The sequence below is a fragment of the Pleurodeles waltl genome, chromosome 9 (genome assembly GCF_031143425.1).
Source record: "Pleurodeles waltl isolate 20211129_DDA chromosome 9, aPleWal1.hap1.20221129, whole genome shotgun sequence".
Taxonomy (NCBI): Eukaryota; Metazoa; Chordata; class Amphibia; order Caudata; family Salamandridae; genus Pleurodeles; species Pleurodeles waltl.
In genome coordinates this window covers 181101649-181129149 of record NC_090448.1, presented here as the reverse complement: position 1 = coordinate 181129149, position 27501 = coordinate 181101649, and the positions used below count along the sequence as shown (strand labels likewise).

The following is a 27501-nucleotide window of genomic DNA, read 5'->3' as shown; positions in this document are numbered from 1 at the left end:
AGTGATGGCACTGAAATGACCACTGAGGATTGCCCATTACCTTCATGCCTTTGTCAGTGTTTTACTGTAGAATGATAAAGCAAATTTTTGAAACGGCAGTAGCTTAGAATTTATATTTGTGAAAGAGTATATCATTAAGGTTTTCAATTTCACTTAAAGTATTTGAAATGTAGTCAAATACAGTCAACTTTAATTAAACTGGGGTTAGTTTTGTTTATAGTATTTTATGTGCCGAACCTACTACTTCTCAGCATATTTGAACACTGAAATCACCAAAAGTCTCTACACTGTAACCAATATCTCTGCAGTGTCAGACATCTTCATTGTACAGAGAAGAAGTCTACCTTGAAGCGTAAAGGTCATATCGCTGTTTTTTCCAAGAAATATAACCGTCTGTCACTTTGCCTATGACTTCGAAATGATTGGTTAACTTGTCCTGAACTACGCCTTTGCTTCCCAAATTTGAACCTTATTTCTCAAACAGTCAGTGATTCACTCTTAAAACAAAGTTTCATTCTGTGGGAGAAACAATTAACATTTGTTCAACCTACAGCTCATGACAATGTTAGTAGTTTGATATTGCTTTGGACGATTTCTTCGTTGGAAGGCCGTATCCCTGTTTTGCCTTGTAAATGTAAATGTAAATTAGCACTTGTATAGCGCACTACTCACCCGTTAGGGTCTCAAGGCGCTGTACTCATACCGCTATGGAACCCCTCCTGGCTTTTTCCCTGTGAGGCGCCCACTCCTGAGCACCTCCAGGGTGAAGCCAGGCATCCAAGCGCTGTTGGGGCCGTTGTGGAGATTAAGCAAGCTATTGCCCAGAGTTGCAGAGTGGGACCCATGAATTAGATTAGGCACCGAGGCGAGAATTATCTGGTCAAGGGGAATTGAGCCCAAGACCTGCCGAAGCGGGACTTGAACCCTTGGGAAAACAGTGTGAAATATTCCAACTTCTGCCTTCCTGCAATTTTAATCAAGCTTTACCATGTGTTTAGATCTGAATATCTAAACCAGATGTAAGCTTCAAGTCTGAATATGATTATTTCTAGAGGCACAAAGAAATTTGTGAGAAGGACATCTCTGTAAGACCTCTGCACTACTGAAATATTCTGGTTAACCTCCAAGTATTTGTATGACACCATTGATAACATCACTGAGGGGTACTGGATGTCATTTCAGATATAAGAACCTCAAAAACCCAAAATGATCAGTGACACCCCCATTGATTCTTAACGGTCCCCCTTCTGTGGCTTGGGGGTCAGGGTGTGCTCACCATCCTGCCTTTTGTGGCCACTGTATTTTTTATTTTTTGACAATATACAAGAACTGTTCAACCTGTCCTGAAGCGACAGATGCAAGATAGTTTTCACTTGTTGCCAGCCATTTAAATCAGACTCCCCATCCTACTGAGCTGAGATACATGGAACAAATTGTTGAATTCTCCGCAAATAAAAAGATCAAGATATACAAAAGCTTTAACCCTTTAAATCCCTCCCACAACTTTTTAAACCCTGTTATCTGCTGAGTGATTTTACGCAAATCCAAAAAAGGCATAATTTCTGAGTAAACTTTTACAACCATTGCAAATTTAGTTCATACCTTTTCCGCTGTTTCATTGAATATGCAAGAATAATTTCATATAGGATATAAAATGTAAATATTTTTCACCTGAACCCCACCCTTGCCTTTCTTTTTCCTTCCACAAAATTTGGCATGGTGTCCTAAGCGGACTATACTAAGTGATTGTCCAATGTGGCACAAACCTGTCAATTAACTCAAGTTATATGCAATAAACAAAATGTCTTTTGTCAGTTGAGAAATAGTCAGTCATGTTCTTTAACATATAATAAGTGATGAAATAATGAGGTTATAAAAAGTGCATGATGGAAGTACAAGTTAAAGTAAGTTAACTAATAATCAGTGTTTTTTTCATTTTTTTAAATGTTGGTTTTCATTTCATATCAATACCTATCACGTCACCTTAACCTTGTATTTTTTTTCCACTGAATTGTCTTATTACCATCCGCAACTATAATATCACTTTAATGCACCGCAGCGGGTACGACCACCACTTGGGGGGTTGGATGAAGAGCCTGGCTGCAAACCAGGGCTCTGGCCAAACGCTGCTCTGTATGGGTCCAGGTTAGATTCTGCATGTCACTGTTCTCGACCTTTCCTGTCTATCTAAGGGTTTGGAAGGCTTCAAAAGTAAACTGTTAACGCACATTGGTGACACCTTCATACAACTTAATTCCGTCACATCTGGAGGTGTGATGAAGGCGCCACTTTGTCTGATTGTGATACTATTAGGTGACGAATGCCGGTTAGATGAGTATGCACCTGAGACAGCTGTTCTGAAGGGAAGCAACACGTTGATCCTGCCATATCCTGTTTGCCCAGTCTTGCAGACTTGATGTCTCATTACAAAATGTTACTTCTTTCACTGCCGAGTCCGTGTAAGCAAGGACTATGGAGGGCAAAAAAAGCATGCATCTTGTGGTGGATCTGGCTAAAACAGCCTGTCAATAGAGCATCACATCCCTGAGAAAGGAGACCTTATCTTATTATAGAAGTGAATAAGCATTTTCTGAAGGGTACTTGGCGTCCTTAATTTTGTTTTATTTGTTCTGAGAAGCAGTGGTCGAAGACTGTTCACATTCATAACACTTCTATTAGCCGCGAGAGAGTTTCTGTACTTTTCATTCATTTTGAACCAACACATTCACTTCTAAGTAAAGGGGCGTGTCTGCCAGCCACCGGTGGTCTGCGCACTATCCCTGTGTGTCTGTGTAAATCCATCCGAATCCATTTCAGCATCCCAACTTTTTAGCGCATCACATCTGGAGGGTGTCTATTGCACGTTTGGTGCCCCCCTTCTGTGATTGCTGATCTATTAACTGTGTTCTTGTGGAGTTCTTCTTATGGCTCCAGGTTCACTTGCCATCAGAACAGGACTCGCTTTGGGCGCTTAAGCTGTGTGACCTTCGACATCTTGGTTCTCTTTTGAGATAACAAGGTAATTACATTCTTTTGATAATGGGTCTCTTTTTCGCTATATCTGTTTTCAGTTTCCTTGGCATTGTGCCTAATCAGATTTTCCTGCAGTGCGGAATCCACCACACTGCCTGTTCTTCATATGTTAACATAGCAAGTGAAGCTGGCACCAGAGCTGTTGAGAGATGACCATCCCTATGCTCTGTGGCTCTTATTCCATCGCCACTTGTACACTTCCTAAAAAGCGCAAAAAAATTCTTCTATTTTGAAGAATACAGTATTTTTCTGATAGAGCAATTATTAGTTTTGTATGAGGGCGCTGTTTTGCTTTACCCTAAGATTTGTTCACCATGCCTTAGCAGTTGATCCAACAATTATTTGCAGATGTCTTGTCTTATCAATCGTTCTAATATATGGCTTGGGTGTTAATAGAAAGTTCGTGTCTGGTTTTCTGCAGACTAATGAAGTTACAGAGAGTACACCGACATTTTATTTCATTGATTTAGTATAAAATCCTTACAAACTGTTTTGTGAGATGACTGACTTTCATGAAAATGTTGGCTAAAGGCAGTGTATAATTCAGAATGAATTGCATTTTTTTCTATGCTGCTTCAGAGGACTGTTAGTGCTGAAGAATAATAGACCTAACGGAAATAAATCATGTCTTACAAATGTCAAGTTGGATTTTTGGTTTATGCTGCTTTAGAAGTAGAATCAAAATATTTTGTTTTTTTTACTGAGCTGGAGGAGGGGACCAGTTTCAGACCAAAAATCCTGAATAGCTTGGTTGGTCTTTTGCTACAACTTGTCATTTTCCTCTGATGCAAGCAGTATGGCTCGCATCAAATAATATCCGAGGTTTTCTAATACACTAAAATGAAGTTTTCCCTGTACCTATCATATGAGTTCAAAGTCTTCTTTGGTGTTTCGTTGTGTTTATCATCCAATAAAGATGCATAATAGAATAGTAATGGGAGAGGGGGGGCAGGTTAAGTGACCAATAAGTCTGTTGTTTTATATTTTTATTTGTGTTACAGCTCGCGTTTCAGGTATTCGACTAACTTGAGAATTCTGTGGTCTGTAAAATATGGCGTGACGGTATACCTAGTACAATAAACTATCTGGTACTAATTTTCTCCACTTATATTTTTAAGATGTTACATACACATACCGACATATGTCCCACGTGCTTTTATCTTTACCATACTTTACACATCAGAATATTACTTTTTAGCACATCAATAACTGGAATACCTAAAAAGGTTAAGTTGTAACACAAGGAAAGAGAAGGTCAAAATGGTAACCGGAACTGCCCTGTACTTTAGAGAAACATAGCGTTCCAGGCTACAGCTGCTGGCCCATGGACAGGTGTAGTGGGTTAGGTTACGTATTGCTATTGATAATCAACAATTTTGCCTAACAAATTGCTATAACCATCCCTTGATAATCAGCCTTGGTTACCATATGGGTTTATGGAACTGGATGCAAAAGTGAGCATGGTATATCAGTCATTCGGATGACAACGGAAGACTACTGCTCTTATTCAGCTGTTTGTCTCAGAACATAAGTTCTTCCTCTCGGTTCATTGATAGCCATTTTCTTATCTCCCTCAACCTTTTAACCTGTATTAATATGGAGTTCACTGGCTTCCTATCAGGATACAGAGGCTGCTCCCAAATCCCCTAAAATGAATATGGATCTCTTAACCCACTTTGTCCAGTACTGCACACCAGCATGGTTCAGGTTGCTGTCCTCTTTCACCTAAACTCACCTGTAACATTCAGCTCATGATTGTGTCATTGTATGACCCATACTTAACCTAGACATCTTGGTTAGACTGTTTTAAAGGCACAATGCATGACCTGAAGTACATGCATGAGATAAAATAAATTTCCATCACTTGCTAACCAACAAGACTTACATATAATCAGAGTGACTATCCACAAATAAGAATGCCTCATGGGTTTCTGCATGCTAGCTGTTGAAGAATAAATGTATGTGCTGCCAGCTTTTATAGCCACTGCTCTGTTGTGCTCTGCGTTTGAGTGTGCTTGGTCACTGCTTTGGGCAGTGCACATATAACACACTCACATAGACACGTCTGATGTACATCTTAAAAGGAACATTGTTTCTGATAAGTACCACTTCTGGCATTGGCATCACATGCCCAACCCTTCTAGGTAAGCGGGATGTAAGTGAGTGCAAACCTGGAGCCAAGGTGGTACATGCCAGGCTACATGTGCTTAACTTGTATGTGGCCTAGTGTCCCCAAGTTCACGGCCTGGGCATGAAATTGCTAGACTGCCTTAAAATAGAGGCAGAGCAGTTAGGGTATGTGGCTAGTTTTGCATTTGTGATTAAAGGAATGTGGTCAGTAGTGTAGCAAGAGTGATTAGGGCTCAATTTAAAGAAATGAAAATGGATACCTGTGTACTGGTTCTGTTCTATCAGCCATAATTGAGGTTCAGTCTATCTCTTAAGCACCTGTGTCTTGAGGCCACCACACCTGCTACACAAATGATAGCTAGGTCCCTCACAAAAATGACATGTAGTACTATCAGTATTAAGAAAGATCATTAGCATCAAAACTCCCACAGAGTTAAGACGTATTTCCTGTGCCTATAAATTGTCTTGTTTGGTGCAAGAAGGTGAATTGTTTTTTGTGGTGGAAGGAAGCCCATCACAAGTCATAAAGTCACTAACGTGTTAGGCCCAATAAAATGTTTTAGTAATCTAAACCTGAGCTCAACCCCTGGTTGCTATAGCACACAGCAGACAAGCCTAACTTAAAATAAAGCTGTGTAAAATATTTTAAAGTAATGAAAGTTAAAAAGTCAGAGACAATAAAATACAAATCCCACTCCCATTAATAAATGTAGAGAAATATTTAATCAGCAAAATGACACAAAATTACAAGCATCCAACAAGGTGAACCTGAGATATGAACTTTTAAATGTTTTAGTGGAAAAAGCATCAAGAAAAATAGAGACCAGTGTAAGTCAATGGTCACAGTAGGCTGTGACCATGGTGCATTTCCAGGTCAACCATGATGGAGCATGTGTCGGATATACTAAGTGGATTGGTCACAGTTAAATTATGGAAGTTAAAAAGTATAAAAAGTTTCTAAGTTCCACATGAGAAAGGACCTTTGTTTAAGAAAAACAATAACATTTCTTCTAAGTCTCGACACAGATAGCAACTGTCTCACTTTTTTTTAGAAGAAATATCCTCTCTGTGCAGTTTGTCGCTGAAACTGTAGCTGCTGCTGTTGAACTAAAGGATGAATACCTGAAACAGGTTGGTCCTGTTGTCGCTTTGGAGATTTTTCATTGACAAATGTCTACGTTTCAGTGCAGAACGTATTTGATTGTTGTTTTCAAAGGTGTTGGGATCTTTGAGAGGGATGGATCTGAAATTCACTCCCATGATGTGGAACTGCCAGTCGTATACTTTTTCCAGCAGATTCCCTGAAGCTCTGGGGGATACGTTTTGAAGTGTTTCTTAACCCTTCCCACTTTTGTAGCAGTTTGTTTGCCCTGCTGCAAAAAAAAAACCAGAATGCACCTAATTTTCAAAATCAAAGATCGGGAAACCCTTTTCCCCCTTTGCAGAACCTGGGTGCCCACCCAGAGGTGTGGTCAGGGTAATGAGCAGTCTCCTCCTCTGTTGTCACTCAAAACTGATTCTTGTCCTAGCTTTCTTCACACTGGGTTTGATACCTGTCTGACTAGGTGGATAAAGGCTAGGGCCTTTACAGGTGTCACCTCACATTTGACTAGTGCCAAGGCAGGCCCTTTTGAAGATAAAATTGCAATTCTGCCCCAGCTGATCTTCCTGTCCGTGGAAGAAAAACACCTCTCCACGGGTTATCCATTGTCCCTGGTCTGAGAGCAGTTTTCACTCCTCATTAAAGTAAAGCACAAGATTGCCAGTTGCTGCCAAGGTAATATAAATTTTGCCTGTTCATTAAAATCCTTCTTCACTATTAAATTGGGATTTTAATAAATATTTAAGAGTGGTTCAAATATTTTTCTAGCTGATCCCAAGCCATAGATACTGAATTAATATTTTAATCTGTACTCATTTCTCATAGGACAGCAAGGGCCCTTCCACAGTGAAAATAGCTTTTGGAGGGGTGTCACTTTAGGGGCATGTATGGACAACGTAATATTAAAGTTCTGTGTGTCCTATTTTTGAATACTATGCACTCTGCCTTGTGGGCTACAAGGCGTACATATGAGTGACTCAATGTTTAAAAGCAAGGTTTTTCCTCTGTCAAAAGGGTTATTTTGGCACACCTGGCTGCAGTTTTAACATGCAGCAGGCACGCTACAAGGGTAAGCCTGAAGCCGTGTTTTCTTTGTCACACTAATAGATGGCTGAATAAGTGCTGCAATCCACAAATGACATTTAACTTTCAATGACATAATTGTTACTTCTGTGTCATATACTACCCCTCGTAAGAAAGTTAAATAAGCCAAATCAGGTATCAGCCAATTTCTACATGCTTTACGGGCCAGAGCAGAAGCAGTGGGCACTTAACAGCAGTGCCTCTGTGTGCAGAGTTTAAAACCAGCAATAAAATTTACCACAAAATGAGTGACTGTGCAAAGATTGGTTATTTGGCAGATGTACATATGTGATGATTAGATCGGGATGCCTTTAATACCTGGAAAATGTTAATTTCTTAGTACTCATTGCAGGAAGCGAAAAGTCAATACTGCTTCGGGGATATCCGGACAAGAGTAGCAGTCATCTAGATTCAGATTGTAAGTAGCTAATACCCTCTCTCTGTTTTGATAACTCTGAGTGATAATGCATAGCATTCCTGCACTCAAAATAAGATCATTGTTGCATCAAGCAAAACACAATTTTTTAACTCATTTTATATTATTTGCCAACTAGAGTTTTTTTTCAGCCTTTCCCGACTACCTGCAACAATAATATGATCCTACTGTACTCTTCAGAACAATCAAGGTAACCATGAGCTCCAGTGGTCCTTACGCCAGAAGGTGTGCCTTTTTTGGCATCACCAGAAAGTAAGAGAGGTTTGTAAATTCAAACCACTGTCGGGCATGCAGTCTAATCAGCCCAGTCTGGGCAAACGGAGCAGCACTTGGTTAAAAAATAATATATATTTTAAGACCACGAGGCCCTCCCACTTAAAAATACTCTAGCTCCTTTGTATTCAAATTGACATGGTAGGCCATGAATGTCTTTTCTGAGACCCTCAGCTGCTCATTGATGGAAGAATGGTGTTTCTTATAGGCTTGGAGGAGCTTTCAGAAACCTTCTTAGGAGTTTGGCCCAGATCCAGCATACTGTGGTACTCAGTTCCCCGAAAAATGAGTGCTTGACATTGGTATTTGGAACTCGGTACTGGAACATAAGAGATGTCTGATTAGGGTCCCTTTCCTCAGGAGTCACATAATCCTTTGGGGCAGTTCTTTTTTTTAACTTTGAAAATTTAAAATGTCACCTGGGAACCCTTGTGCCTGAATATTCCTGCTCAAACATGCAACACATCATGTACATAAGAATGAGAGCTACCTGCTACTCGATCTAAGGCTAAGCTTAAAACTTTGTTATGAAATCGGTGGATCAGTGAAGGATAAGTGGCCTAGCGTTCTAAACAGATAGATAAGTTATTTCAATTGTTTTGTGGCCTCAGATGATGTTAAGCGTTAAACGTTTGGTAGTGACGATGAAAACAAGACTAACTACTTCTACTTACATCTGTAGACGCTCACTAACTAAAATATTTTACTCTTACTGTATTCCAAAGCATGCCGTTCACTGGTAGATCACAATATATTTGCTAAGCGTTTCGTGTTTTGGCAATTCATTCCTAAGTTTATGCATATTCGAGGGTGTGCAAAATTTGCATTGCATAGTTCGTGTTTGTTATGCTACCTTACAGAAGATTGCAGAACGTGAAAAACCTGAGAATTTCGGATGCAAAATATGCTCAAATGCTTTATTTATAGATGACTCACATCAGAATACGATTGTAATAAGATCATGATTCCAAGAATATGTCCAGGAAATTGCAATTTCTGGAATTTATAATAACGTGTATGATGTAGTTAAGTGAGTAATGACCAGAAAGGTCAGCCTCCTGATTGTTACAAGTTATTTGCTAAATGTATTTACCCTATGACTGATGTAAACCTATTTCTCCACCACCTTAGTAAAAGTACAGAGGTTTAAGCGTATGAAAGGCTTCATTTGGCTTAAGTTTGAAGCAAATAAAATGCAGGCTCCTTTTTTTCAATGTTAGTCTAAAATGCATCATTACCAGTTGTACGTATAACATAGGACACATAAACAGTAACCTGCTTATCAATAGTGTTGAGAAAAGAAGCTGCATAGGTTGGGAGATTGACATCCTACGTCCCAACTCAAAAATATTTCCAAGTCCTCTGATTCTCTGTTCCATACGTTTAACAGTGCAAAGACATGTACCAAGATGAAATTATTATTTCTTTACATGAAAAAATAAGTTTATTGGTTAATGTCCTAGTTCTGTAAATATACACATTCAGCTGTATGTTCCATTGGACACACAGACATAGGCTAACCCTAGGTGTTGAAACTACATACACGATACATAAGTTGACAAAACCATCACAAGCATTGAAACCCAGACAGTCCACTACCAGAAGTATGGTCTTCTGGCTCCATGCGAAAGCTTCGCCTCAGCTTAAGATCTCCAGACTGTCAATTATCATTCTTTTTAGCCGAGGCTCTGCTCCTGATCACTATTCATTGTTTTTTTTTTTTTGTCTCTGGAGCACCATTTGCCAAATCTCCATTTACTACATCATTAACTGCCAGTGTCTCCTCGTTCACCACAGCCTTTCCGTCCGAAGCATTGTCTGGAACAGGATCTTTCAGCATGATTATACCATCTTTCTCCTCCATCTCAAGGTCGCTCTCTGTGTCATTCTTGGATTGGTGCTTCTCACTGTCGGTCTCAGATATGCTAAACTGGTACATTACTTCACCCTCCTTGTTTTCATCCACCAGCGCCTCTATCAAAAACTGCTGCTCTTCCCGGATCACATCTTCCACCTTCCTCATGCTCCCATTGCAGCAGGGTTTGGTTGGAGACTGCCTCATCTCACCAAGTATATCATCATCTCCCAGTCCTTTGGACATTGGATATCCCAGGGTGTTCTGCAACTGTGGTGAAGTGACGGAGGAGAAAGCGTGCCAGCCTACCCAGTTTTTGCTTTCTGGTAATGATGGACCTAGAGTTCGGCGAGGATGTCTGTAGGCCTGCACTGTACACGTCCTCCACAGCCAAGAAAAAGCAACTAGAGCCATCATCTTCTGCAGCACCTTAAACACATTTCATGGGCCAGAATGTTACAACCAGAAAGAAAAAAGATGTGAGGGAGGTACGTTTTCTGCAGTCTTTTGCTGCCAGCAACTTCTTCTCAGCTTTCTCCTTTTTGGGGCTCTTCGCCGGCTCCGAGGGGGCCAGGGGTGCACTCAGGCTCCTATGCCAAGGTGCATGTTGTGCAGGAGGTGAGATGGGAAGGTCTGTTGGCCATCAAACTGATTTTACTTTCAGATTAATCAACACATAACATATTACTAAAGTAGACGTCTAACAGAGTTTTAATAAGCATATGCAATTAAACAACCATGGCCTGGAGGACTCAATTTTAGATGACTTCACCATTATATTTTGTAATTTATATCTCTCAGACCAGTGTCGAGAGTATTTACAGAATGCTTGATCCAGGATTTTAATCTTGCTTTCAAAAACCTGCATTGATCAGTTATTTTTGCCTGCTCTGACCACATCTGACTGGTGGGCCTGGCTTAACTACAACTGCACAGATAAGGAACTGTCCTCTCATCCAAAGCATTTGAACAAATATTTCTGGGTTTCTCCAAAAAGTGCTGTTGCCATTACATTCTGAAAGACTTCTTCTCTTTCACACTGATTAAATAGGCTTTCAGTTTCATAGCATGCTGCTGCCTATTTGGTATAATATTTAGCGTATTGTCATAGATATTCCTGTTTATTGTGACCAGGATTTGTAATTCCTAGGCCCATGGTAACCAAGAATAGAGGACATCTTCTGACCTCTGTTCCCTCTCATTTCAACAAAAATAATTTATAGGAGAGTATCTCTTTCCCTCCAACCAGCCTAATGTGTTACATAACACCGTTTAGTTGGTTGTCATAAGAACGGAGGCCCTCATTATGAAGTTAGCGGTCATCAGGGCGCCAGCCTCGCTGTGGCGGTCTTACCACCGCGGAGCTGGTGGTAAAGACCGCTGCATTACAAGTTGTGGGGTTTGGCAGAAGCCAAACCTCCACAACGCCACCTGGCCCGCCGGTGCAGTCACACCGATGCCACCTGCGGTGAGCCCCTCCAATTCGGCGGCAAGCCTCAGTCTGCCGGCTGGATTACAAATCTGCAGACCGCCAGACTTTCCGTGGTGGTCACCCCACCATGAAAACCCTGGCGGAAATGCTCCCGGTGCCAGGAATCTCCATTCCTGTTGCCGGCACATGCACACGTCTTCACACATGCACCCACACACGTCAACACTCTTACAAACACGTACCATACTCACCCATGTACTCGCTACATACACCCCCATTCACTCGAGGACTCAAATACACACACTGAAACATGCATTCACATAGTGACACACTCGGGCACACCCATGCAAACACGCACACGAGCCCCCCTCTTCACGCGCACACAAATATTCACATTCGGTCACATGCATGCATTCACAACCCCCTCCACATGCTCGCACTCACACACAACCCCCACCACTGCATACACGCACCCACAAACACTCTCCCAACTGTACACATCCATTCACACACCCACACTCACATACGCACACCGGCATCCGCATATTTTCACAGACACCCCCACTCACTTGCTCACAAACCCCCATTCACACACATACAGACCACACATATGCACCCAACACTCCTCGTATGCCCTCCCCTTACCCCCTTCGGACCATCACCTTACCTTTTCCAGCGAGCTGGTTATCTGGGCGGGGCTGGGTCCTGGCGGTTTTCTACCGCCAACACCACCATGCCAGCAAGACTCCAAGAAGCTGTATTATGGCTTGTACCAAGGTGGGCAAGGTCTTGCTGCCATGGCGGTGCTGGTGATGCACCCGCCTCTTCAACGAACTCCATGTCCTCCACCAACTCCAAATATGGCAGTCAGCAGATATGGTCTGCTGGCTGCAGCAGCTTCGGCGGTCTTTGGAAAGGACAGCCGAAGTCGTAATGAGGGCCTGAGTGTCCCTTGACAGCCGAATATGGAGTACCTGCCCTTAAATGTAGATGTATTTTTCATAGTCTACATTTGATTCACTTGAGGCACTCGCTGCTAACTAGACAATCGGATTTACAGTTAAGTCCAGTCATGAGTTTAGCTTCAGTTGCCATGTGTAATCAATCGTCTCACCACAAAGTTACATGCACATAGAGCTTTGAATGCTGTTTTTACAGTTTGCCACACTGTTTTAAAATTACAGTTCATTTCATTCCGAAATCATATTTGATACCGAGGGTCACATGTTTGAATAATACCTTCATATTTTCCACATCCCCTTTATTTCCTGCTTCGTTTAGCTGAAATTTGAGCCTTTCGTTTTAGTTTCTAGGGTTTTAGCAGCACAGCAGTATGACATATCAAGGCAGCACTGCAGTCTCGCCACAATGGGATCAGCCAGAGATGGTGTTGCATGCATTGTACCAAAAAGGGACGTGGCTACCACATGAATGTCCAGAGCAGACCTTTTGGTTGTATTAGCTCCCTCATGTCAGATATATCAAACTGGAGTGGAGGCTGGAAAATAGATCCCTGCTTTACCTCCACCGATAGACACTTTGCATTTATTGTCCAGGTGCTCAGAATTGTTTTTAACCAGAGTCTATACAAAGGACAGAGGCTTCCTGAACCTTTAACTCTCACCAAAGGCAACCCCTATTAACATAGTCAAAAGCTGTAGCAAAGTCCACACATACTTAACATAGTGAATGCTTACTCATATGTGTTGCTTTCATGGAGGGAGGCAAAAATTGGTAATTTGCTTATGCATCATTAAGCAAAATTTTGAAAAAAATGACAATTATTTTAAACTGCAATATGGCGCTGTATTTTAGTGCAAAATACATACTTGCATCCACTTTCAAAGCGAGGATACATTTAATACTCTAGAAAAGTGCAGATAGACAAAAGGACCACAGACAGCCACTTGCATTCTGTCCTTTGCATTGTTGCCCAGCATTTGCCTTCATTTTTTTTTAACCTCAAAGGGTGCTTAATTGCGTGAAATGGCATAATAGCAAATTACCAGATGTTAACAGTAGATTACGCCAGCATAGCGAAAATTTCACTCGGGCCTAGTTACTTTAAAACCCACAGCATATAAAGCCATTACGTTTTATCACCAGCAAATTAGCTTTCTAAACTCCAATAGAACCTCCTAATACCTTCATATCTTCTATATATATCATCTATTTCTCTGCTTCTTTTTGCTGAAGCTTTTGATTCAAATGTCTATTCCTTCAGATACTTCAAAATACTCCTCACTATAATCGTACATGTTGTGCAAAGCATCACCATCAATCTATCTGAAGGTTCACTTATTTCGTACAGAACTAGTATGGAACTCCCATAGTTGATATTTTCATAACTGTCTTTCTTATACAAATTAGAAGCAGTGCTTCCAAACAGGGTGCATGCTCCATTGGTGCCTGATTAGACAGGCCATCAGGGCCCTACATCTTCGAGGACTAAAGACTGAATTTTGAATGAAACAATATCTGACTGGTGATCCTCACCACCCTCCTGACACCATGTATGAAATTTGTCAGCTATGCTTGGCTGCAGAAGGAAGTATCTGGCACTGTACCTCCCTTGTGAAAGAATCTGAGATGCAGGCTGCCTGGCAAAATTGCGTCTGCTCTGCAACACCAGGTTGTAAGAGAGACGGGTTATAAGGTAATTTACTAATCCACCAAAGCCTTCAAGAAAATACCATAGTACTAGAAATCCACTCACAAAAATAAATAGGAAAACAGTTACCCTCATTTATGGAAAGAGGAGCAAGCTGTGTTCATCTGGTGGTGGTTGATCTTTTTTCGGTTAACAGATTTTTTCGATATATCAATGCTACTTCTTTCATTTGCCTGTGTGTTATATTTAAGTGCCCAACATCTTACATAATTCTGATTGAGAAAGTCCTTGCTGTGAAGGGTAGCAAGGATGCCTTGGGCGCTAATGAAAGCAGGAAAAATGGTCCCTTCATCCCTGCATTTGGTACTGAAATGCAACTTATAATAGGAGTACAGAGAGCTTCTGAGACCCTAAGGCCCTAGTGCCACTGCACTTGCGGCACTATTGATAGCTATGCCCCGGGGTTTAATGCCATCTGTGCACAGAGGTTCTACTTCTTTCGAAGAATGTGACTATAAAGTGCAGCCTATATGGGATGTGCCTTTTCGCCAATCAAGCACAGGGAGGTGCTTACATAGTGCAAACATGCCAGAAGATCAAAACTCCTAACAAATGCCCAAAATTACCTAAGTCGTACATAAGCAGAAAACATTATATATATATATATTATATATATATATATATATATATATATATATATATATATATATATATATATATATATATATATATATACACACACACAGCAGTTAATAGAAGCTGTAAACAAAGCCAACAGCTACGGTATTTCAGTCTGTGTTAAGCTGGTGATCAATGAAATTGAGTAGGCATGTTGGTAGAAGTGGGTGAGCCAGACAATTTGGGGGGTGGAGAGCTTAAACACAAGCCGAGCGCAAACACAAATGATTTTCACAGTGTGTACCATCTATCACTCAGATTGACAGTCTTTGTGACACCCACACTCATTTACTTCTATGTCCTCCCTCAAGCACGCTTTCTCTTTTTTGCTCTTTACCTCTATCTCTCATGTTCTCGTCACCAGCCCCACATTCTCCCTCTCTGTTTTGTCTCTACGTCTATCTATATCACTTTCTCTTTCTATCGCTTCTCACCTCGTGCTCTTTCTCCTGTTTTCTCTCGGAGTCCTGCGATGCTGTCTGCTTCCTTTTCTCTAAACTCTGCCTTTAGCGTCCTGTCCCTCTTCTTTGCTTCTTTATTCGGTTGTGTTACTTGTTATTGTATGCTTCTTCCCCTCTCTTGTACTACTTCCATCCTCCAGAATACACTTGGTTTTGCGCTTTCCTTCCACCCCCGTAAAACAGCGCCATTCTAATTTTGTAAAATGCCTGCTGTGACGGAGGGACCCTGCTCCTTTCAACAGCAGAGGAGCTGATGAGTGCCTCCAGCCTTTTGTATTCGGAGAACCCACACAATCAACATGTAAAGAGCCCGCCGGTGCAGTGCTCCCCTCGGAGCCACAAAAGCGCGGCTGATCAGAGCTGCAAGGCATTTACCATTTTGATAATGGGTATTCATATGCAAGTGGTCGCGTGCCACTGACTTGGTTCACTTCTTCTACACCCCAAGAGCTTGAAGACTCGCATAAACATTTTGGGGAATCGGTGGGGGCGGAGGCAGGCGAGGTGCACCAACAGCCAGATATCTGGCTCGAGCCTTTAGTAGGTGACAGTGCCAATCTAGCTGTGCGTGCGTTTGGAGAGTAGAGTCGAGGTGTGTGAGCTTCATATGTGTGTGTTTAAGGCTTGCCGTTTTTTGGAAGAGTGTGGATCGCGTAGGGGTTAATTCATTAAAAGTAGACAAACTGCCGTATTTTTTTTTTTTGCGCAAGAATGTACTCTAAGAGAAAGGAAAATTAAAGCTTTCTTCATAATGGTGTGATACACCCAGTGACAGATGTCCAGTGCTGATATAAATAGTTTGATGGTTTTTGCTGTAATCTTTGCTAAGTATTTTCACTGGTTCCTGGCAGGATGGACACTCTGGTCAGATGAATGTGTTGGCATGAAGTCCTTTGGGCAGTCTGGAGTTTTCCTGAGAGAATTGTGTGTATCGGTCTTGGCATCAGCACTTCCTGCTTTTTGCATCTTATCGAGCCCCACATTTGACCACGCTAATGTTTTTCTGTCTTTATTTTTTTGTCTGACTGCTATTTTCAGCTTGAAGCCTTTTACTCCATATTTACCACGGAGCAGCAAGACCATGTAAAATCTGTGGAATATTTGAGAAACAACTTCCGGCCAAGGCAGAATCTGAACGGCAGGGTGGTTTTCAAATCTGCAGTGAAGGATGCTTGGAGCCAGGACTTTACAGACTTCCTAGGAAATCCACTTGGCACTGAGACGTCAAAAGGTAAATGTGGGCAAACTATTATTTGTATATAATTTAAAATGGTGTTTCTCCAAGTGAAAGTAAGTGATGTAACAGTTGGTTACCATGTGGCTCTGTGTGCATTTTCTGTGTCCATTTTGTTTCTTACCAAATATGCTGCTCTGAAACTGGCATTGTTGCTCAAAGGGTGTCACTGTGAAAATCTGTGTCAAAATGGTACAATGATTTTTTAAAATTCTTTTGTGAGGCTTTCCTCCATTTCAAGTTGGTACCTCCAGAGCTGAAGGATAATGGATGTTCCATCTTGAAATTCCTCACTCATAGACACAGGTGTAGCAGATTAACCGAGCTTCCCCCCCACCCCCCCCCCCAACAAAGACCGAACTACCAGAGAAAGAATGCATTTGAGGGGTGTCCTCCTGCTGAACGTGCGCCCCTGCCTGTCCCACCTGGGCCTGGCAGTGGTCCCTGGGAAGTCACAACTATGATCATGTACAATACAACAGCCTGCAATCCCTGCCCGGTGATAACTTATTAAAAATGTATGTGTACTGCTTGCACTCTTCTGAGGCTCTGTTACAAGATGCTTTGATAGTAGAGTTGTCAATTGAGTGCATGTAGGCAGGGCTCATGTTCCCAGGCCTCTTTTAAAAATCATTTTATCAAGTGACTGACAGCACCTTGTACGAAGCCCAAGTTTCAAATAGAGGAGGGTGCAGGCAAATAATTAGGACAAGCCAAGCCAGTGTCGAGCCACAGGTCTGGATCGGCTCCAAGAGTCCATTCATGAGCTGAGGCATGAAAATATTGGCATGCCTGTTGTGCAAGAAACATAATGCAAAACGATGATATAATCTCAAAATGGGAAAAACAAGTCTGTTCCTTTAAATGCAGAAGCATTTCACATTATTGCATAGGCTGTATCACCGCACAGACAAACATTTATTAAAAGTAATAATTTTTAGTAACATTCATGGCTAACCCTCCCCCCCCCCCCCCCCCCCTCCCGACAATGCCATTCGTGAACTAAGAGGCGTGTCAGTAGTTATGCAAATGCGAAATGTATCCTAGATTCTTATTATAGATGGAGCAACATTACAGTCTAATTATTAATGAAGTATAAGAGGTGCTTGTACAGCGCACATCCTAAAATCTAGTGTTTAAATGTGTGCTCATATCTAGTAATAAAGAAAAAACGCAATTTGGGCAAGCAGGGAATCCGGAATTGACTTTAGGTTATCTGGTTTCACATTTTGAAATTTATCTGCTAGATTGGTATCTGTTTCTTCTCAGTTTACATAAAATGCCACTGTTCTGTCTCTGCTTTTGATCATGCTCCATGCATACTTGGCGAGAGGAAGCATTATCTGATGTGAATATTGGCAACATTACATCTCGGACTGACATTTAAAAAAATGTGTTTTGTCAGGAAGTCGTTTGACAATGTAGAGAATCTTCTACAGTTGCCTGTTAAAGGACATAGTTGCCAGACTAATGAGGGAATGGGCTGAGAAAACATAGTAGTGGCTACAATCTTTTTGCTGTCTCGACCTGACACCCTGGCAGCATCACGTGAAATATAGGAACACGGGCGCCTTTCTGTGATATGGTGTCACGAGCATCACTAGGCTGGCCACGGATAAACAAAACAACTGAACATGTATCCCCTCCCCACGGGACCTCTCTAGTACACACAGGAGCTCTGAGGGAGCAATTATTGCAAGCAACATACACCGACTGTGCCTTCCAGATGGGAGCAGGATTACCACACATTGATTCATAAGGAGGATTGAAGGGCCGCATGCTTCAGCTTTTTCACAAACCGTCTTTTTCCATCGGATGTTTCATAGAGATGCACACTGCAGTTATAACAAGGGATTTTATAGCAGGCTGATGTATCTTGGTAGGATTACTCTGATCGAATTCCAAGAATCCGATCACACCTTTGAAAGCTGCGTTCTAATTCAGTAATGTGGAAAGGCGTCCTTGCACTAGATCAGTGGTTCTTAACGTGTGGTCCATAAACCCCCTGGGCGTCGGCGACACCTACTCAGGGCTCTTTGACTGTTTGTAGAATTAAATGCTATTAGAAAAATAATTAAGTACATATGTCTTAAAAAAAAAAAAAAAAAAAGTAAATATTGAAGGACTGAAATTGGAAACAAAAATGTAAGCTCGTGTTAATAACTTGATCAGCGGAGCAGCGCAAATAAAACCGACATCTAGCATGGACTGATCCTTGGCCTCCAAGGTAGCGAATCTGATATGTCCCGATAAAAAGACAACCTGCAATGCTACAGTCTTACACATTACCTCATCTGTTAAAATAAAACCGAATTGTAAAAAAGCTCTGACCTCCCATTATAATTTCGATTTTTGCATTTTTTTTATTTGTGGATGAAAAAAAATAATCCTTAATTGTAAGTATGCTTTACAAATACTTGTTTTCTCATTTGCGTGTATTATTTTGAGGCTTAAATCATTGAAATTGCTTAAGGGGGGGACCCCGCTTTCCAGTACTGATTGAGTTTGGGGGGAGGCACAAAAATGAAAAATGTAACTGGTGCACGAGCTGACTTTTCCCAGTTGTGCATCTAGTTTCCATAAATACATGTTGCATATATTGATCTTAATTACAAATGAACTTCCTAACCCATCGTCATGAAAAACACCCCTGCATTTATTTCTGGAGTCATCAGTACCTCGACAGTGCGTCCAAGGATATTTACCAGAAATAGACTGCAAAAATGTATATTTTGCTATAGCAACAACTCAGGAATCTCACTGCGTGTATTCCAAGACACGAGGACACGTACATATGTCATTAAAAACTATGTTGGCAGTGAAAATTATTATTGAATGCAGAGATGCACAGATTCTTGCCAAAATGCGTGGTAAAGAATGCAGTAATCTCTTAGGCCAAAATGACAAGTATGCAAGGATTGTGTGTGTGTGTGTGTGTGTGTGTGTGTGCGCGCGTGTATATCCATGCCTACAATTAGTGATAATTATGCAAGGATATTGTGTATGTATGTGTATATATATTTTCCTCCAAATGAAAACCCCGTCACAGGACCTGATAGGCTAGTGGAGTGGAGCGTGTGCAGGGGTAGCACGCCACCAGAACAATGCAAATCCAACACAGGAATAGGAACACGCTCACTCTGATGCAATGCAAAAATAGAATTTATTCTGAACAAAGACACATTTCGGCCGACAGCACAGCCTTGATCACTCACAAAAAAATGTGTACTTGATGTTTAAATAGAACCGAGGTGCAAACAACAATACAACGAAAAAGGACTAATGTTCACACAGGTAACACCCCTAATGATCCTAAACAAACATGCGGGCGCCATCTTGGAGTAGTTCTGATTCCTAACCCTCCTGGTAAAGAGGACATTTCTCATTAATATTTGCAACAATACTTGCAGTATAGCCAACTAATCATATAGAGGAATAGAAATAATGAACATGTGCATCATATCGATTGGAATAAAATGTTGTCTCTTCCCCTATGTTACAGTTATAAAATTGGCACGCCTCTAAATAGAAACCACGGTAGTGCCTGGCTAGGGACACCCTACTTCAATGGACATGAATTCAGCATTAATTGTAAATAAGTGTTTTCTGTCAAACTGGTGGGCAAAGTATAATATCCATATCTCATATATGTATTTGCACACAGAAGAAATAACATCATCAAACAAGAGTACATCCACATTTCCTAATCTGCAAATGCGAATGAATGGCGGCATCCTCTGTAGAAAAAGACAAGTATCATTAACATAGTAATAACAACAACTCAGGACCACAGTATGACAAAATTATACAGCCCAAGTGGGTGAAAAAGTCATATTACGTAAGAGTAACCTTTCTGCCTCAGGACCAGCATTATCACAAAAACAAAACCGTAACACACTTATAACATCAATACATCTTGAACAAATAAAACAATGGAGTCCCATAGAGACACAAATGCCCATCTAATGCTGTCCAACCAGACGGGTGGTCCAATAGTCCTGGTACATATAATGTTCATAATAGTCTCATAAATTCTTTTTCTCTCTTCCTTCATTATTCACACTCAAGATACTGCTGCAATGGTGCCCCAAAATATATAATAAACTAACTGAGGTAACATGAAAATAGAGAAGGAATCTTATTTGTGAAAGGTGCAGCACCCCTTGTGTTAGAAGAAAGGGTAGGGGAGAACCCCCTTCTAAGACTCCACAACAATCGAGGGGGCCCCTTCATTTCATCCTGTAAAAAAAAAAAAAGAGAAACAGTAAGATGGATGTTATAATGCAGCAATACATAACCAAAATGTTAGTGCCAGCAATCCACCACCCTACTTTAACATGAATAAATATCCCCTCGCATTATCCCAATGTCTGTAATGTTCTTTTAAAGTATCATTCAGATGTATACTCTGTTCTTCATCCTGATTGAGACCCCCTGGACCCAGTTTTGAGATCAAAGATAAAACGGGACTCCCTTTGTCTCATCTTCAAGATCCAATTCCCGCCATTGGGGTTGGAAGTTACTTGTTCCACTCCAAAATATCTCAGGTGGGAACGGTCACCCGGTACTTCTCCTGAAAATGTCTGGCAACAGGATATGTTGCATCACTGTGGTCAAGCGCCCTGAGATTTTCCACGACCCTTTTCTTAACAGGGCAAATAGTGCTGCCCATATATCAAAAAGGACAGGGACAGACCATGATGTAAATTAGAAATTGGGAACTTCACATGAGAAACTGCTTAATCTTGAATGATTTCCCCCAAAATATATCAAATTAATTCACCTTCCTGCTATTTTTGCATGCTTTGCATCTACCGCATGGAAAGAAACCTTAGAGGCCAGAGTCTTGAATGACTTTACTCACAATGACATTGTTGCACATAAGTGAATCCCTAAGAGTACCTGATCTGTAGAAGATGATCATCAGTCTATCACCTCTCTCATTCCCAGTGACAGGATCACTTCTCAAAATACCCCAGTGGCTAGTCGAAATTTGTCTTATCTGTTCAGAGTTACTATTGTACATTAGAATCACCCACTTGGCTGTTTCTGTAGATGTAATTGCTCTATTGTCAAACATAATAGTTTCTCTGTTGACCTGGGATACCATTTGTATTGCTTTGTTGAGGAACCATAAGGGGTATCCACTTTCCTTAAACCGGACCATAATGTTCTGTTCTCTGAAGGGTACCCCATGCTACAATTTCTCTCTGCCCTGAGGAGTTCCCCATATGGGATACTCCATTTCAAACTCAGGATGGCCACTTGGGGCACGGAGGAGACTGTTGCTTGCTATAGGTTTCCTGGGTAACCTTGTCCTGATCTCCTCCTCCACAAGTTCTACTACGACAGCCAAGTATTCTATCCTACTCTTCTTTATGGTATGTGTGAAGGATAGATTCAAGGAATTTACATTGAGTTTGGCTAAAAACTCACTGGCACTGCTCTCAGACCCCTTCCAAATAATGAAGAGGTCATCGGTGTATCTAAGCCAAAAGATGAGCTTTTCAAGTTTGTCTGTGAGGGTCTCATCACTGAAGACTTGTTCCTCCCACCAGCCCAAAAAGATTTGCAAAACTGGGGGTAAAACAAGTCCCAATTGCAGCCCCCATGTCTGTATAGTGAACCATTGAAGAAAATTATGTTATTTTTTAAGCAATGTCTTATCGCTTCAATCATGCTGGTATGGTTCAGGTATCTTATGGGTCTAGCCCTAAGAAAGGTACATTCAGTAATCCCTGTTTCTTGGTTCATGATGGTGTATGGGGAGTTGATATCAAGTGTCTTTAGAAAAAAAAATCATTTTCCCACATTGTGTGTGATTTCACCAAGAAAGTCCGTGGTACCTTTGACATATGAGGGGAGACTTGCTACATAATCTCTCAAGACTTTGAGACATTCTCGGAAGCATTATTCCTTGAGGCTAGTATAGGTCTGCCAGGGGGACTGACTGGATCTTTATGTACTTTAGGCAAGAGGTAAAAGGTGGGAAGTTTGGAAAATTATTTTCTTTAAAAAAAAATTATATATATATATATATATATATATATATATATATATATATATATATTCCCTTCCACTTTGTTTTCTGCTATTGATGATTCCCTCCCTTTTAGTGTCATCAGTTGCTCCTCTCCCTCACCACCACCTGCTGCAATGTTTTGGTGTCTATTTTCCAGGCTTTTGAAAGGGCCTGAGTTCTACGCTATCGCGTAGGGCTACTTGCTCTGCCCGCCTGTCGATTGTCCCTATCTATGTGATGCTGTAGCACCGGTAAATAGCTATTTGTCTGATTGCCACTTTTTTACTTGTGTGGTATCCCACTCAAAGCCTATTTTGTAGTGTCCCATTTCGAAGTGGCCATTGGCCCTCTTGAAACAGTAAATTATAGGAAAAAAGAATATTTACAAATAACATTAGTGAATCAATGCGCGCGCACACACACTCAGCCACCTTAATATATTTTTTTGTAGGATATAAATCATTCCATGATAGCCACCCATGCATGCGTATGCAAGGGTGGCCATTTTGGAATGTTAATCATACAGAAAAGCATTGCCATGCTTGGGCTTGCATACGAGTGGCCATTTTAGAATTTTATTTAGAGTATGCAAACAATTGTTGTTTAAGTTACACAGCTGATTATAAATGGCATGACATACTGGCTTTGGAAATTCTTGCTGTGAAGGGCTTCTGAAAAAAGCAGTTTATTCAATATTCGAATGAAGAATATGTTAGGGCACAAATATTGTGGTCTTGGCTGCCTCTACTGATCAACCAACCTTTGAGCGATGTCTGACAGTAATTTCAGAATATGGGGAGCATGCAACATTTATCTACCCAGTATATATGTGGAGTGATGTCCTGGTCGCAAGTTTAAATCTCAGCAGTGCGGACTCCCTTTTTGTCTTTATGAACTGGTAAAGTGAGTACCATTAAACGTGGGTATAGTAATTCCTGTTATGTAAATTGATTGAAAATAGAAGAACAGTGGTATGAAATACATTAGATCTACACGATACTGTTTCTATTTGAGTAGTTATCATTACTGCTATTATATATTGTTCTTCGGGAGCTGCTTCGATTTCTCCGTTTTATTCTTCTACTGCTTATTATTGGTCCATTAAATGCAATATGGGATGGATAGCAGACTAGTTCACTTGGAGCGCTTTCATGGTACTGATATCCAAAAAGGTGCATCTAGGCTGCAGGCATGCCACAGTATTGCTTGTAACTCAGTAACCTGCTAATAAAACGACACATCATAATGCTTCCTTGCATGTTCCTTTTGGCTCTTGTAAAAACATTCTAGTCTAAATTGTAAAACAGTATTTTTGCTCATTTTCTTTTGCCCTTTTGGTTGCTTTCATCTGGGACCAGCAACAGTCCTTGACTCAAAGAGAACGTATCTATATTTTGATGAGTTATGTAAGAAATACATTAGTCACATCAGTGACTTGGGTCTGTAAGTAGATTGTATTGGTCAGCAAGTGAATAAATATGCACTGTCACTTGGAACTATATGGCAATGGTAGCGCCCCTTCCAAAAGCGTATTAACTAATTTAGTGCTAAGCAAGAGTAACGTTTTAGGCAGAGTAGCATGTATATTTGTGTTTTCAGGGTCATCTAGTGTGTCACTATGCCTATATCAAGTGTTAGCAAGGTAAAGAAACGCAGGTGACTTAAACACCTTTCAAATAAAAATGTGTGCATTTATATATGACATGAACTTGGATGTGGACAGTGTTGGTGCAATAGTATAAATCCTATTATATGGAAAATATCAGGCGCAGGTTTCCAATTGGTTTGACTTCCCAAACCAATTGGAAACCTGCACTGCCAAATTGGTTTGACTTCCTGATTGAGTTGACTGAGACAGCCTTTTTGGCTGCTTGGGGTGAAAGATGGCTCTCAGAGAACCAACCGTTTATTATCTATTTTGGGCAGTCTACACTTCTGTCATTTTTTTTTACTGATTCTCTGAGTTTATACCGCTCTACAATGTTTTTTCCTCATGTTGAAACTCTCCAATAAAATATTTTGAAATAATGTCAACCTTGAGTAAATCAAGCTTAAGAAGATATTTTTATGTTCTGTTGAAAAGGATGTGTGCTTTACTTATTACATTGAGCTGCTGGCATGATGAAAATGACACATGGGTACAAACTGCTAAATTGGTGGTGTTTGATTTTTGGATCTGTTGGAATTTATGGAAGAAATGCGATTGTAGTCCTTGCAAAATATTACATAAATTGCAACAACAAAAAAATGACTAAACAAAATATTAACAATTTGGAAAGGAGTGCTAAATGGGGTTTTACTGGCACATCCTAGTTATGAAACAGATGAGTATCTCTGTGTGAAGCGTGTTGGTAGGAAGAGACACAAGGGGGGGAACTTCCTTTGAGTGATGGCTGTAATTCAATTATCTTGGGTATTAGAAATATTGGCAAGTTGGAGCATGTCTTTGACATAACATTGTATGTTCAAGTTCAACATTTATTGAATGAAATGTAAATTGTGAAATATGTTGTGTACATATTATCGAAATTATGATTTTAAATATGAAAGGTTGTAAAATGACTGGTCTTGAGCTATGGTTCTGTAAATAGGATGGGTTCATGAAGTCAACCCTGTCGCATCACAGAAATTATCTTGAAGAATATGTCACTCATGGTTTCTTTGACATTTATAGCTAAATAATTGTTGTTATGCTCTCAAATTAGGAGGAGATTCTGCAAAAGACACTGTAGAACAGAGTATCTGCTGTGGTCAAGCAAGAGAAATTAAGATTACCCTAAAAACATCACATGGGCGCATAATTTAGCATTACATTCAGTGTTGTTGGTTAGTAACCTGGAATGTGCGGAATTTGCTTTTGAAGTGATCTCATGAGTAATGTAAATCACTTTTGGTTGAAAAATGTATTGTATTTTGTTAAGTACTCTTGAACAGAGTCTTAGGTCTGTGGTCTGTTCTGAGGCAGGAGGTAATTTCACTTTGTGCTGATTTCACCAAAATATGAATTTGACAAGCCAGTCAGTTATAACATGTGTAGATCATTTTTGGTGTTCCTGAAGGCGTGCCCAGAGCTAGGCAAGAATTTACATTTGCATAACCGGGGTTGTTTGTAAATTTACTTTCCCGACTGGGGCATCTCATGGATGGTTATTGATTTTCTTTGATCTCTGCAACTGACATAGTTTGATTCTTTAATTGCAACTTGATTTTTTACCTGCAGATCCTAATCCGTTAAAACCCACATTGGGCAATAGCAGAAGGTCCGTTTTTAAAAGAAACAATACTTTGAATGTAGATGAATAAAGAACCCTTTAAAGAAAATATATATTAGCAAATCAGCTGTGGTTACAGCGGCTGGAAAATTCACAGCCACTCTCTGTTTCTGATCTGAGCTTTCCGCAGTACGAATGATGCAAAATCGAATCATTTAATGTCACCAGATTATAGTGAAGAGCAGGCAGTGAAGTGGAAAGACTACTAAGGTTGGCAGCGTTTCACTGGCTTCCAATTTATAACGGGTTCTCTTCACAGTGTGCCCTATTTGGCTCCCTGCATGACACAATCCAGTTTTACTAGTAATGTTCAACTCATGTTGACCAAGGACTTGGTCAGTTACTTTGTTCACAGGGATCTTCAATCACACAGTTCCGATTTTTTGAAGATGTATGTTTTTTAAATGGGTGTTACTGTATTTTACAGGGTCGTTTCCGTGTATGAGGCAACTTCCTTCCCACTCCTCTGTAATAAAAGTAGAGTATCTTTGGAAAACACTGTAATGCTGATGACAAACTTTAGATTCAGATTCATCGGTTATTTTTACATTGCCGCAGTCCTATGCTGACAGCGAGTTTTCCACGACCGTAGACAACTTGATGAAGCAATTGTTATTCTTTAATCTCCTAAATCTCTGAGATTGTTTAGCTTGTGTTACTGTTCAGGCGTGCTCCAAATATCGATTTAGATTGGAAGGCACAACACCGATCAAGTAGAGCAATTTAGTTCATATTCCCTATTTCAGCTTTGCTGGCATAAATGGAAGCAATGCATCAGATTGAAGGTATTGCGTTTTCTGAATCAGTCACACCCTTGCTTCATTTATAAGGAACATGACTTACATTTCATATTGCAGAGGTCTTCGGTTTGGCAGAGGAACACCTTGTGCCCAGTGCCTTGAGACGGATTACTTTGCTGTTTTGGATTGTTTTATGAGTATCATATTTTTTAAATGTGCTTGTCCAGTATGAACCCTTTTATTAAGAAAATTAGATGATATTACTACAGTTCGCACAAGGCTTTCAAAGTGGCAGTCTAGATAAACCGATGAGGCTGAGGAAAATATCAAAATTTACAAATTGCACAGTGGTTAAACAAATGAAGGTGTGGTTATGCCTAAAAAACATGATTCTGCAAACCTCTTCCAGACAGTAAAAGTAATATGTTTAATGTGGATTGGGTGCCATTATAGACAAATACACGAAACTCAGAAGGATGTTAAAAAGTCAGAACATATCTAGGGCAGTGGAGTTGGAAATATGTCTGCAAAAGGATGACTGTATACTCATTTTATTTAAAAAAAAAAAACACATACTACCTTGACTAAAACTCCCAACTCCGAATTTCCCAGCTCTGAATTTCACATATAATTCTGATGTACTCATCTTGCTGAGTCTGTCATTCTATTATCCAAATCTAGCAGGTCACTTTATTTAGTATTAGTTTTGTACAGGGTACTACAGTATAGATCTCTCTGCATATTCTTTCTGATTGGTATTTAGTACATGTGATTTAGTACATGTGATGCCATAGCTATTTTACATTCAAGCACTACATTGGTTAGTATGTCATTTACCTCATGTTGTCCTTTTGGATATTAAAAATATTAATGCTTTTGCTCCCACGAAAATGGTGCAGATAATGTATGCTATTGATTGCCCCAATAAGTCAATGCTACCAAACCTCAGACTGAAAATACTCAAACCACTAGATAAAGGAACCCATGCAATCTGTTTACCACATCCTTCAATAACTACTTGTAAGACCTGAAAGTGTAGTGTAAGATGTTTTTAAATTCAGATGCTCAGACGTACCTGGTTATAAATAGATTGTTCGACAGGACAATCAATAACGTCTACCTTAATTACGTTTTTACGT

At 40.4% G+C, this 27501-nt stretch overlaps 1 protein-coding gene across 4 annotated transcripts in view; it reads left to right on the top strand.

Annotated features, from left to right (window-relative positions):
• The window catches only part of PTPRG (protein tyrosine phosphatase receptor type G), a 1030330-nt gene that overhangs the window by 645589 nt on the left and 357240 nt on the right, over positions 1-27501 (top strand). For all 4 annotated transcript variants that reach the window (XM_069206538.1, XM_069206537.1, XM_069206540.1 and 1 more), the window contains exon 8: positions 16133-16325. In XM_069206538.1, the coding sequence (XP_069062639.1) occupies positions 16133-16325 (193 nt within the window). The remainder of the gene's footprint in view (positions 1-16132; positions 16326-27501) is intronic.